This window comes from Harmonia axyridis, chromosome 2, assembly GCF_914767665.1.
Source record: "Harmonia axyridis chromosome 2, icHarAxyr1.1, whole genome shotgun sequence".
NCBI lineage: Eukaryota > Metazoa > Arthropoda > Insecta > Coleoptera > Coccinellidae > Harmonia > Harmonia axyridis.
In genome coordinates, this window is record NC_059502.1 from 60,984,233 (window position 1) to 60,998,725 (window position 14,493).

General features: G+C 33.4%; 1 protein-coding gene and 1 pseudogene across 1 annotated transcript; both read right to left on the minus strand.

The window, feature by feature from the left end:
- Positions 1-5,820: 5,820 nt before the first annotated feature.
- Positions 5,821-6,406, minus strand: LOC123673549 (annotated as a pseudogene).
- A 6,581-nt stretch (positions 6,407-12,987) lies between these two features.
- On the minus strand, positions 12,988-13,620 carry LOC123673446. Its single transcript, XM_045607928.1, has one exon. The coding sequence runs from the start codon at positions 13,618-13,620 to the stop codon at positions 12,988-12,990; it is 633 nt and encodes a 210-aa protein (XP_045463884.1).
- Positions 13,621-14,493: the final 873 nt, after the last annotated feature.

The following is a 14,493-nucleotide window of genomic DNA, read 5'->3' on the forward strand; positions in this document are numbered from 1 at the left end:
TTTTTGGGATTCAATATTTTCGAACATATTGCAGAAATCGAAAATTTTATTCTCAACATGAATTTTTCAATAAGAATATCCTTAAATATATTATGATTTTGTAGTATTTCGCATCACATTATCCTCAAGTATTAGGTACTCTTTTGATAGTAACATTTTGGATACACTGTATTTGCTCAATTGATCGTCTTGACATTTGTTCACTTCAAAATGATTATTTTCTGCATCTGTCGTGTAGAGCAAGAGAAAAATTAGGTAAATGAAAATTTGTAAACATAACCTTACTAACGAAATGAGACCCCCAAAAAATAAAATTTAATTCAAGTATCCACACGGAATGAAAAATCGCACAAATAATTTTAATATAGTTGGAAATATACCGAATTGATAGATTTAGAGAACGACGTACCTAGCGACATTGAGGAAGCGGATTATCTACAATTATTCCTAAGAAGTTGAAGAGAGGAAGTTAGATTTGTCCTATACCAAATTTAGTTTATATAGTGTGACACAAAAGAATGACCTAATTGTTCAAATTGGGTTGTTAATATTTACAAATGTACTTTTCATTCAAGTGTTAGAATTGATTAAATTATAAATCTTCATAATATGTAGTACTTCCCTTACAATAACCATAAAGGGATAAGTAGTTATAGTTTATTTTTCGCAATTATAATGGTAAAATATGCTTTCAATCAACAGTTTCGATATATAGTACTTTTCGTAATTAGTAAAGGAATGTAGAAGATTTAAAAACGTTCAAGAATCTTAAAGATTTTCTCTTTATAGAACAATATTTGAAAAAAATTAGTTATTTCACTTAAATTTATCGTGCTACCGGAGAACGATCCAATCATCCAAGGGCTCTTTTTACGCATTTTCAATAGTAGATAACTAATTACTCCAGTAAGTACTGTGAAATCTATTTTATGCCTAATCGACTAAGAACCGTAATTTCAATTTTGATTAAAGAACGCAATTGACTCCTTTAAGTGGAAGTGAATTAATTGGTGAGGTATTGAGATGTTGAAATTGTTAATCATTTGATTCTAGGCAGTAATCTAATTAATATTGAATGTTTTCATCAACCTTTTGCGATACATAAGTATTGTGATCATAGGATCAGAAATATCAATAAACTTATCCAATTGCCAGCAGTGTTATTCATAACGTTACAGCTGTAAAGCTATGAATAATATAATAATTTTGAACAAAGACGGTGACGGTTGAACGGTAAATCTTTCTTCATAAACTGGAGCACCTTACGCCCTTCATGCATTATTTTCAACAATTTTTCCTACACAGAAACGAAAATCAATTTTTTTCATTTCTAATATTATAATGAATCAAATCAAATGATATGTGTCATTGACCCCTAATGGTGGGTATTCAAGATTCTTGGATCGCTGCAAGGGGATGATCGAACAACAATATTGGGACTATGAGAGTTCTAAAAGGTGGTAATCAATATGGAGCCATAAGCGTTTTCTCCATTTTCTTCTGATAAATAGCTGTAGTAATTTCATTATTCCAATATTTAAATCATACGAAAATTATAAAGATTAATTAAGAAACCCACATTTCATGTTATTTATCAATTTCAACATGGTACTTCAAACAGAAGCTTCGTATCCTAATGATGAAATTATTATTTTCACTATTATTGGTCTACAAGAAAGTTAGCGAAATGTGTCTTACGCTCGTCTGGTTATGAGGTGCAGAATGTCGCCCTACAAAAAAAATTGAATAAATTCCAAATTAATGGAAAAATTCAAAAGTAAGAAAGCTTTACACAATCATCTTTTATGGAAACTCTGAAAATGTCAGAAACCACAGAATTTATGATCCACATGACCATTACATTTCGGACAATACACTTTAGGTTTAGCTATTTTTCAGGAGTTATTATGGGATTTTGGCGATCGATGACAAATTGTAGAATACAGATTGACATCAGTTTGACAGACATTACCGATAAATAATAGAATGCAATTATAATTAAATCAAACTATAATTGTTTCATAAAAGTTGTTTTGCATTCAAGTGAAGGTGAGAATAATAATTTTGATATAAAATTCTGAGATTTCGACATTCATAAGTCGTATGAAGTGTAATTCAAGATATATTGTTTCTACATTGAGAATCATCTATCCCATGAACAAAAGCTCGAAATCTTTATAAACCTTAAACTGATGCGAAAAAGTTACTTCAATATTGGCATTTCCTTTCCCTGTGGTCATTTTGAAAAATAACTAAATGATGTGTTTCAAGGAAAATAATAATTACAACTACAAGTTTCATAAGGAGCAACACATCAAATTTTTTTTTATTATCTGGCAAATCCGTCCACTAACTATACTTTTCTAATACTTAGTGTTCAATTTATGGAATCTCTTGCCTGTGGGTGAATAGAAGCTGCATTGGTGAATAATTCCAAAATAATCTCGATAGATGGAGAACAGTTTCACCAAGGAAGTCATACATGTTTTTTTTCTTTCTCCTGATGTTGTAATTTCAGCATTTGGAAAATCTTCATCATTAATTTTCATTCTTCGAACGGATTGCTCTATTAATTAGTCACGATGTAATTTTTGAAATGGTGACAAGATCAATTATTCATTCTTCCCGAAGAATCCTCTACACGATTGTTTATAAGCTATTATCTGCAGAAAACTGATTCCGCATGTATACTACAATCCCAGAAAATCAATCCTTATAACAGGATGGACTGAAAGTCATCAGAAAGGATTTCGAAGAGTCGTAATACACTTACATTCTCCGTGTGAGGCTGCCAACTTAGCTGTGAGTCGATAGTTAAGCCCAAAAACTTGGTTTGGTTCGTAAGTTCCTCAAGGGAAAAAGCAGACATGTCGACAGATAGAGAACGGCAATGAGAAAACACAATTCGGTTGGTCTTCGTAATGTTGATTCGCAAATCATGAGCTAAAGACCACTCATCCATTGTGAAAATGGTATCTTGGGCAAGAATCTTCAATGAATCTGAAAATATGGCCTTTATCAAGGCATTAGTATCGTCTGCAAAGTTGGTGAAGAATTATTGCCAGCAGGGAATGGCATTAGGCAGATAATTAACAAATATTAAAAACAAAAGGGGTTGAAAAATGCTTCCCTGTGAAACACCCTGATTTGTAGTGACGCTCGATGAGCGGTAGATATGTTTTTCCATCAATTGACACCGAAACGATCTGTGATCGATCCCTTAAATAACTTATTGAGTAAAACTTAATGTACAACTGAATCAAATGCTTTTGTGCAATCTATTAATATGCCCAATGGAATCAACTCATCCTGAAAGAAGTCGATGATATTCTCAAGAAACTCAAACATTGCAGTCTCCGTGTTTCTGCCTTTGGCGTAACCGTGCTGTCTTTCAATGATGATATTGAATTTCTTGAACAAATTCAATAATCTGCCGCACAACAGTTTTTCGGAGATCTTAGAACAATTAGTTAGAATGCTTATAGGACGATAATTTTCCAGTTCACTAGGATCGTCCTTCTTATATAGTGGCTTGATTATTGCAGTTTTTAGTAAGTCAGAAAAAATCCCTTCTGTAAATGAATTTAAGTGGTTCAACCATGAATTTAGTTGATGTTTTTATCACATTCATGTCTATATCATTAATACTAGATTTTTTCTGATTAGGGAAGCTTTCAACAATTTTCAAAATTTGGACCTCAATTTTTATTAAATGTATGGTCCCATTCTTTCTAATGATTTGCATAGGTTGAAAACGAACTGTGGCGGCTTCTCATAAAGCCCACATAGCAACAATAATAAAACACAGCACTCAGTGGCCTAGAGGCTAAGACTGTGTTCTCACTCACCGAGATGCAACAAGGTCCCGGGTTCGAGTCTCGGCGGCTCCCGATAATATTAAATTCCCCAAGCGTCTGTGACACGGCACACACGATTATACCAAAGTCACACTGATGAGTCCGGTGTGTGTGCCAGGGACGAAACGCATAAGTAGGCATATGTGAAATCCTACAGAACTATCAGATGTATAACTCTCTTGGTGTTCCTTTATCCATTTCTTGAAAGATCTTCCTGTTTGTCCAATTTATTGTCATAGGGCAATCATTATAAGTTAACTTGTAGACACAGGATTTATTTTCTATTTCTGTTTTATCTTTGTTGTTTTTATGAACATCTCCAAATTATTTTTCTGTCAATGTCGAATTTTGTTCCTATATAAGTTTTCGAAAATCTCTGTACTTTTATAAGTAGGAAATGTAGCCTGATGAAGCCTCAGTGTGGCGTAATAGATGTGGCTAACAATCGAATGATTCAGTGGAAATTATTTTGCTTTATTTACTTTGAAACAGAATTAATTTCTGGTTCCCAAGTGCTGTAATCTCTCAAAGTAAAGATATCGCAATGAAAGATGAGATAATCATTAGTTATGTTTTTCCATTGACTTAATTTTATGATGATCACAACGTTTGATGGTCCATCAGCAAAATCTGGAATAAATTTTGGTTTCTATGACGCCCAGAATTTTCCGTACCTACAACTCACCCCTACGGTGCCGCCCTTGTCGAAATGTTCACATACGTCTTCATTGTGTTCCCGAGACCGGTTTGTTCGAACGTTTTGCGCCGATCGAGAGTCCTTGAGAAGGTCACTGGCTCGTCCCGATATCCCCGCGCATTGAGCATCTCTCAACGACAATGCTTTAATGGATAAACTGAATTATTATCGCAGAAAATGTGTTATTGCAATCTCCCAGTTTCAATGTTTTTTTTTTTACCGAGAGAGCTCACCGGACAACGAGGAGAAAATTCAACTCGGTTGCCATGCCGTCGTTTTTCTTTCTCCGCTTGGGGAGATGCATTTGCTTTATACTGGACGTTGGAGAAAAAATAGCGAATATTTAAGGAAGTAACATTATTGGCGAAGTGAACAAGAAAATCGTAGAAAACACTGACTTGGTGTCAGGAGAATTTGAGCACTCGTCCTTTGTGCGCCTTTTGGAAGTCGAATATATCGTAATGCCGACTCAGTTGCAGACTTGTGAGTATAACCGGTATAAATATTCTTTTGAGATAAAACAATACAAAAAATTATCAACTTCAAACGACAACGCATGTGTAGATCTAATCCCAGTATAAGCAGAGGAAAGTGTAAACGGGGCATCATACATTTCAACGTATGATACCAGAGCACACATGAAAACCTCAACAAAAACTCTGTTGTGACTGGTTTGTGTATTTGTTTAAAGAATAAGCTGACATATTTATATTGTATGGCTTCCTTTTCATCCAAAACAAAATATTCTCCATCCTTTCTCTTCACCAACGGTTGACGACTTTATAATCAAATCTGAAAACAAAAAAGAAAAGAACCAGAAAGGTGTAATATATGTTAATTTCAATTATATTGATTTGAAGTTAGCGACCCATTCTAAAAAAGAATCTGAAACTGAATGGATAGCTTGGAAACCACCATGAAAATTATGAATTGGACAAGTATTGACCAAGTGGCCAATGGTTTCTCCTACACCAAACGCACATAGGGCTATCAATAGAATGCCATTTGAAGAGCATACTATTACAACAAACATGACCTTAGTCGATTGAAAATACACCAAATTTTCCTAGAAGGATTCAAACCTAGAACTTTCTCTGAAGGATCAACGATTAGACGTCTGTTGGAGACATTACAAGAACTCCATTCCGAACGCTAAATTTCCTTGTCACTTTCATTAAATTGAAGGAAGGTATTAACCCATAAAGGTTTACGTGACTTTAATCTGGCAGTTCCAGTATGTGGGAGTTGTGATTGTAGGTAGCTGTGTCAAAAACCAAAGTATGATGCTCTGTAGATAATAATACCCTGAACTGAGACAAAGAAACCTCTGTATAAACTAACAGGTCCATCTGATTTGAAAGTTTTGCTTATACAATCAATATATTGTCAGATGAACTTTTTCCTACGTCAGCTCCCAAACGTGTACAGGCGTAATCTAATGGGTATACAAAGCATAGAGAAGTGGCTCCAGCTACTCCACCAGAAGCTAAATTGGCAGCAAAATACCTCCAGAATTGTGTCTTTTTGTCAACACCGCTCATGAAAATCTGTTTTTTACACATCTTTGAACGCGAAGTTCAAAGCTTGTGTGGGGATATACCTAAGTACATTAGCTAGGTTACCACGCCACAAACTGAAGAAACCTTGTACTTTTAGAATTCAACGAATGCATCGATAATACCTTTATATTCCTTTCCAGCTTCAATCTGTTCGGACGCGGCTTGCACTTGCAAAATCAATTTTACTCTCTCAATTGGTGCAACTAAGGTCTTGGTAACTGCAGCGGAAATTCCTCCGGCGAGGAAATCCTTCATAAAGGCTTTTGGGTCAGTCATTTTCTTTGTCTGTTAAGGCAACCCTACTCGTACAAGCTCAAACGAAAAGAGTATGGTCCTATAGAATAGAATATCATGCAGTGTTAGACTCTAGAATAACACTGCATATTCGTCAAAGAATCCAGAACTTTTCTTATGGAGAAATGGGTGTAGTAAGAATTTCTGATTATGACATTGTGAATTCGAAGAACCTAAAGTAATGGAAAAATATGATGAGATCATTATGATTCGTGAAACACATTCTTCAGATTTTTCATGTGCAGGGGGGTATAATATTCGGTCGCCTCTTATTATCGTTGAAAGATCATTAACTGGAGCCATCTACTTAGAAAACATCATCGAACTAATCATTGTTTCTCTGCGTAACGAATTTGGGGATATCAGGATGATAACACTGCACACGTAGGGTTCAAAACTTTCTTCAAGAGAACAATATCCAGAAAATGAACTAGTCAGCAAACTCATCAGATATGAATCAACTTTTCAGGAATTTAGTTTAGCCCTTCAGGAAGAATGGAATGATATGCCTGAAAATTTCATTAATGACTTGATTCGTGAGATGCTTACGCGTATTGGGCAGTTGATTGAAAGAAGGGGTGTAAACATGGACATGGACTATAATTGATCGATAAAATTTCTTATTTTGTCTCATCCTTCATAAAGCAAAAAGTAACAAACTAAGATTTTCTATCAAATATATTACAGTTGGAATAGAGGAAAATATTCATTTCATTTCAAGAACATAGATTGTTCATTTCTTGAGAAACCTAGGATGGCCAAAACTTTTGACGATGTGTGTATTTCGGATTGAATCCATGCGTCTTTTGAAATTTAAAAATTCATTCGAAATAAATGCTACATCTTCTCGCCGTGAACTCGACACTCCGAATTTCGTTATTCTTGGATCTTCCTGCATTCTGGTGTTTTTTCGACTCTCCCTGAAAGTAATCGAAAAAAATGCTGATTAAAGGTTTTTTATAGATCATAAAAACTTGATAACTTCAATAAAATTCGTGATATACTTCTATTGCCCTGTCCTATTGCTCAGGAATATTTTTACACGAATATATTGAATGTGCAGAAGCCAATTTTTATTGCTTTTATATGAATGTGTATTCCGAGATATTCAAAATAAGCGTATGGAATCCGAAATGTTTAAAATACGAGATAATTCAATATAATTGATAATAAAAAGGAAGTAAGATGGTTCGTTTTCATTTTATCCAAGAGCAATTTAAGAAGCTTCTTATTTCTGGTATTTCTAAAATAGAATATGATAAGTGGAAATGGAAAAATTCAGACACGAAGACTCTGATTTGAAAAAACGTTCATACATCATCAACAAAAACATTACCATTATATAAATAGGTGTGCCACCCAAGGTGTTATGATGCTAGTTTGATGAAGGCTATGGATATGATTCAGTTGAAATAGTATCATTTTATTACAAACTGTGTGACAATCTTATGGGCTGTTGGTAATGAAAATACTCATTAATATCAGTGTGAAATAGTTACACAGCAAGCCATCGGGTATTCGCCAAGAACGCTTTCCAACGCTCTCTTTATTGTACAAGGATTATGTGCAGTAATAATTCATATCTCATTGTAAATTCAACTTAAACCACCCATTTTATATTGAAAAAATGCAGAAATAGTGAGCAGGTTTCATACATTAATGGTTGTATATCTCCGCAACTGAAAGAGCCTAATATTTCCATTTCAGATTTCTCAAATACAACTGATGTTCATATACCTTTATTCAGTTAACCTAGAACCGGGAACTTATTAGTTCAAATTCTCGTTCATTAAAATTATGGAATGTATTGAGTTATTTCCACTGAACTTTTTATTCAACACGAGTTTGGTTGTGATTTTTTTTTAGTTTCTTCGCAATACTTCATTTTTTCAGTTAGGGTTTTGGAATTTCATGTAATTGAGCTTATCAATTTCTGAACTCACATTTACATCAGTGGAAGATGAAGGATTCTAAAGTAGCCGAAGTTTTTTATCTCGCCTTCATTGAAATATGTAATTAATTTTTTTCAGTATTAAGATTTAATTCAAAAATAACATGACGAAGTTACTAATTGATGTTTAATCGCCAATAACTTTATGATGCTCTCGCGGTCAATCACTTGTTTCGATCAATGGCACACGTCCTGGCTGACCAGCTCACTCTTATGAAGAAGTAAAAATTGGATCGATTCGTGGATCGTTTCAAAAGATGACCAGTTTTTTCAACGAGGGATTCGCACGCTGCCCGAAAAATGGTAGAAAGTAGTGGCCAGCAATGGAAAATACTTTGAATCATAAATGTATAACCAATTCTTTACAATGAAGTCTTGAATATCGGAAAAAAAAACAAAAAGCTGTACGCCTATGTATAATTTTCTTCAGAAAGATCCGAGATATTAAACTACTATAACGCAACGAAAACGATCTACAAGAATAAATAATTTCATCATTAATAAATTCAAACCTTCCTCATACAAAGTAGTAAATGATTCCAAGCCCTGATGAATTCTGCCATATTTACTATGCAACTGAGGCAATTTGCATACATATGCTGCATTCACGTGTACTGCGTACACGTGCGTGCACGCATGCGATCTTACCCGTGCTCATATGAATTAAGAACGTGTTCATTAAATCTATGAATTAATATACACTGAATGACTTTCGATTGAGAACACCCAGTGATAGTTGAAATATTTGAAATGCTCTTTGCTTTTTTATGTCTTCACATATTTTTTTATATTTGTATTTTCATCAGTTTTATTCAATTCATTTTATTATGTAAAGTTTAAGTATTCAAATTTCTCATCCAGAGAAAATTTCCTCATTTTTGATTTTATAAAAAAAAATGAGACATTATTGTGTGGGGTAACAAAATCTTCAGCTGAAAGATCCAACATATGCCTGGGCTCAAATCAACAAATTTTGATTCGGTTTTGGTAGTCCTGTCAAAACATGCAATTTTTGCATCAAGTGCAGGTTATTTTTGTTTAGTGTTGGAACAGCATTTGAAAATAATCTATGAGACCAAGAGAAAACATATTTTGCTTCAATAGGGTCATGACCTCAGAATAATAAACATAGATAGAGGGAGCATATGCCATTTTCAGTAAGCAAATTTTGTCCCCAACATGAATTATCACATTTGACATGAAGCGCACGGAAATGAAAACGATTTTTCACTCAATTCACAAGTTTCCCACAAAGAAAGCACTTTTTATGTCCCATAGTGAATCAATGTTTCATATCAACTCAAAATATATTGAGATGAATACCGAAATATGTATATCAGAAATTCAGAAAAAAAAAAACTTCAAGCGGGCCAAACGACGAGAAGCAATGGATGACACTAGGAAAGCAAAAGTTGCCAAACCTTAGATTTCAGCAGGTAGATACAGAAAATAATACATATTCTGCATACTATAAATTCGACAATTGGGCAAAATATCGGATTCCAAATATTCAAATTTGCATATTTAATTGAGAATCACTTAAATGAATATATTTCATTCAATATAATATACATTCATAATGTAAAATTGTGGATTTGAAAATATATCACAATCCGATAACGTGATCTAACCATCTTGGGGACATGTAAAAATTGCGTATACTCCTCGGTATACTCCCTCTATCTATGTTTATTACACTACGGTCCGGACACAGTCTCTTAGATTGAAAAATATATTTGGTATCCATTGATATCAGTTCTGAGATATTAATAATTCCTATTCACTTCAACTTATCAATATTCTTTCTTGATTCGGAAATTAATGTTTTATTTATTTATTTTATTTTTTATTTATTGTAATACAACTATCATTCAACAATTATGTTGTTATTATAGTTGACTTATAACTAAGTTTTTGAAATTATTTAATGTACACTTTAATGAATTCTTGATATGACCTGGCATGCTATTAAAAGTTGTCAAGCTGGCATATATGGGACCCCTCCTTCGACTTTCAGTATTTGCTCTATATAAGTAGTATGAATTGTTTTGCTTTGTTTCTCGGTTGGTCATATTTTGGACTTTCTTCAATAGATTTTGACTCTTTATATGATTGTTTTCTAGCTTATATATGAGTTTGCACTGTTGTAATTTGATCAGTTTGTCCAGCTTCATGTATTGATAATTTTTATATAATTCTTTGGTTGGATATTCATAGGGAAGGTGGTGAAGTCTTTTTATTATTTTATTTTGTAATCTCTGTAATCTTTTTAGATCAAATTTTGACGAGTTTGACCATATTACCGATAAATAGCTGAGCACTGAATGAAAATAGGCACAGTATATATTTTTACTTGTCCTCTCGTCAAGGTATGGCTGTAAATGATAAAGCTTCGACACCAATGGCGAAAGTTTGTCTATGATCCTGTCCACATGTGCATTCCATTTCAATGTCTCTTCTATGATCAATCCCAAGTATTTAGTTTTTTTTACTTGTGTAAGTTTCTTACCATTAATAAACAGATGTGGATGGATGTTGGTGCTATTTGTTTTATTCTTAAACAGGATGTATACAGTTTTTTCTTCATTGATGACAAGTTTATTCGAATTCAACCATTCACTGTACTTCTGCATATCCCTATTGACCATTTCCTCCAGAGTACTTATATTGTCTGCGCTATATATGATGACTGTGTCATCTGCAAACATGAAGACTTCACCCAGTAAACCTGATTTGACAATATTTTCAACATATATTAGGTAGAGAAGTGGTCCGAGCACTGTGCCCAGCGGAACTCCAGTTCTGATTTTCTTATAAGTACTCTTTTTACCTTCAACAACCACATATTGTTTTCTTTCGGTAAGGAAGGACTGAAACAGTTTCAAAGCTTTTCCTGGTATTCCTATTCTCTTCAATTTTTTCAGTAAGATAGCTATGTCGATTGTATCAAATGCTTTGTGCAGATCAACAAAAACACCTACGAATTTCTTTTTTTCGTCGAGTTTTTGTAATATGTGTTCGATGACATCAATTGCAGCACCTTCTGTTGAACTTTTTTCCTGGAATCTATATTGATGTTTAGATATTTCTAGAAATTTCGCTAATCTCTTTTTCATTAATTTTTCTATTATCTTAGCAAATATTGAAGTATTTGATATCGGCCTATAGTTAGCCGGTTCTTCCTCATTCCCTTTTTTAAACACAGGTGTTATTCTAGCGATCTTACATAATCTTGGAAAAATTCCACTCTTTATACTCTTATTCACCAGAAATAATAGATGGTCTTTAATAATGGGGTACAAAGCAATCAGATCTCTTGTACTTATATTGTCAGGACCTGGTGAGCTGTTTTTCTTCAGTGATATCACTATGTTTGTGAGTTCTTTTTCATCACATCTTCCCATATAGAGTGACTGGTCTTGGTCAACTTAATCAAATTTTGTTTTATTTTTGTTTACTCTTATAGTTTGTTCAGCTGCATGGATGAAAAATCTGTTGAATAAATTTGCTTTTTGACTTGCATTTTTGTATGTTTTTCCTTTATATACTAAATTTGCTAGTTTTGTTTGTGTTTTGTTGCTCACTGGTAGGATTTCATTTATTGCAGACCATAGTTTTCTTGTGTTATTTCCAATTCCTTGCAATTTTTCACTGAAGTATTTTTTCTTTTGATGTCTTATCAGATTGTTTACTTTATGTATGGAAACTTCTTCATTCTTTTGTATAGGCTGTTCCTTCTCATAATGTTTTTATGTATGGAAGAATTGTACCACCAGTTATTATTTTTTATTATCAACTTTCTTTTCATTGTGCATGTGCTTTTAGCTTCACTCAGAAGACCCATCAACTCGTCAATGATTTCTGGTGGTTTTTCTTGTAGCAATGTGTGAACTGTTTTTTTAAATTTTTCATTATCAGTTTTATAGACAATCTTTTTTGACTTGACAATGTTCACGTTTGTTGGCAGGTTAATACTTATATATAAGCTTTTATGGTCGGATATTGCTGTAGATTTGGTCTTTACTTTGCAACTGATATTTGTGGGTGTTATGACATGATCAATCAACGTGCCAGTACCATCTTTTTTTATTCTAGTAATTTTTTTATTTTTTATTTCACATTAATTTAAGTTTAGTATGTCCTTATATAATTTGGTATTTCTATTGGTTTTTCTGGTGTTGACATTCATATCGCCAATTATTATCATTTTTTTGGGCTTCTCCAGTATTTCTTCTAGATCTTCCATGAATTTTGGTATGTATTTAGTTTTGGGGACACGATAAATCGCATATATTGGCATACCGAGTCCTGGCAACTCTATACATATTATGTTTGCTTTATTTATTTTCGGAGTTTTAACTGCCTCATATTGTAGGTCTGCTCTTATGAATATTGAAACACCACCACCTCGCGATGATCTACAATCATACTCTCCACGGTAGCCCTGTATACTGTATAAATTTTTGTCCTTTTCACTGAGCCATGTTTCAGTTAAAATAATTAAATGAGGATAATTGTGCTGATGTATGTAATGACGTAGGTTATCTTTTTTATTTTTTGCTTTTAAAGATCTTATATTGTAGTATAATATATTTATGTTTTGATCTTCTGGGTTTTTGGGGAGTTTTTTTAGTTTTTTTGTATTAGTTTATTAAGGTCTTCTTCAGTATTGATTTCAATATTTCTACCTGTTTCAGTTTTCTTCAGTAGAATTCTTCCTTGTGATATCCAGGCAAACTTATAATTATACTGTCTCTTGAAGTCCCTTGTATTTTTGAATAAAAGCTGATTTTCTGATGTCAACTCGTGATTAATGTAGATAGGATGTTTTTCTACAAATCCTGGTTGGCTTGAGTTCAAATTCGTCTTTTTCTTAGCTTCCATAAATTTCTTTTTCAATTCTTCATTCTCAAACATGACCTTGAGTTGACTATTTGCTCCTTTTCCAATTCTTTTGCATGTAACTACTTCTTTTGTAAGATTTACTTCAAGTTTCTCACTAATGCGAAATACGGTGTTGAGGTTTTCTTCATTATTTTCCTTAATCTTCGGTAAACCACTTATAATTACATTTTTGTTTAGTTTTGATTGTTCATCTCTGTTTCTCTCACTTTTCAGTACAGCTACAGCTCCTTTCCACTTTTGCTGTTCATCCGCAATATGTTTGACTTCCTTTTTGAGAGCCTTATTTGCTTTTTCTTGTGTCTCTAACTTGTTCCTCAGGTCCTCCACATGAGCTATGAGGAATTCAAGCTTTTCCATAACATCATTTATTGTAAACTGTCGGTTTGTTTTATTCAGTGATTTACGTTTTTGATTCTGTGATGATTTCTGCGATTCTTCTTCTGTTTCTGATATTTCAGATTCCCCCCCTGAATATGTGGAGTCCTCAGAAATTTCATTTTCACAGTCTTGACAAGTCCAAGATTTTTTTCCTGAAACTATAAGCTTGACTACATCCTCCGGTAAATTGACAATGCACTTCCGATGGAATCATTTTTTGCATTCACCATCACATTTGAATTTGTATCCTTTACTGCCCAATTTTTTCTTACATTTTCCACAATTATTATTCATGTTGCGAAATTATTCGAAGTACGCCCCTGATTGGTGTTTACCTATTGACTGATGAAAATAATCTGAACAACAGATGCCGGTCTTCCTTTTTTCGATCAGATAAGATTTTTAGATGAGTGATAAGGTCTAATTTCTCGATTTTCTGAATAGATGTTTATGAGAATCGTTCAATTCCTTCAGAAATATATAGGAAACTCTTCTGACTGAATGGACACTATTTTTCACTTTTTTACTGTAGTTAATTTTTCGACAATTTGAAGATTAGCGGGACGCGAGAAATACAACGTCTACTTGCTCTTATCTTCATCACATTCATCACATATTTGTGACTGGCTTCACACCTGCATGCATCATCTATTATGACGAAACATGATGAATGGATAATTCTTCATCAGTATTAGGTGTAGTATGAGGAAATCTATCATTTTTTCAATAGATGGCTATAATTATCTGTTTCTCGCGTTGTATGAGTCCGATTGGGCTCTACTAGATGGCGTTACAAAGATGAGATTTCGTATTACAAAAACTTCTCTGACAGTTTTGTGATTAGTTGATTCA

What these genes read in the sequence shown, in the direction of transcription:
- LOC123673446 (XM_045607928.1), bottom strand. Translation starts at nt 13,620, where the DNA reads ATGGAAAAGCTTGAATTCCTCATAGCTCATGTGGAGGACCTGAGGAAC.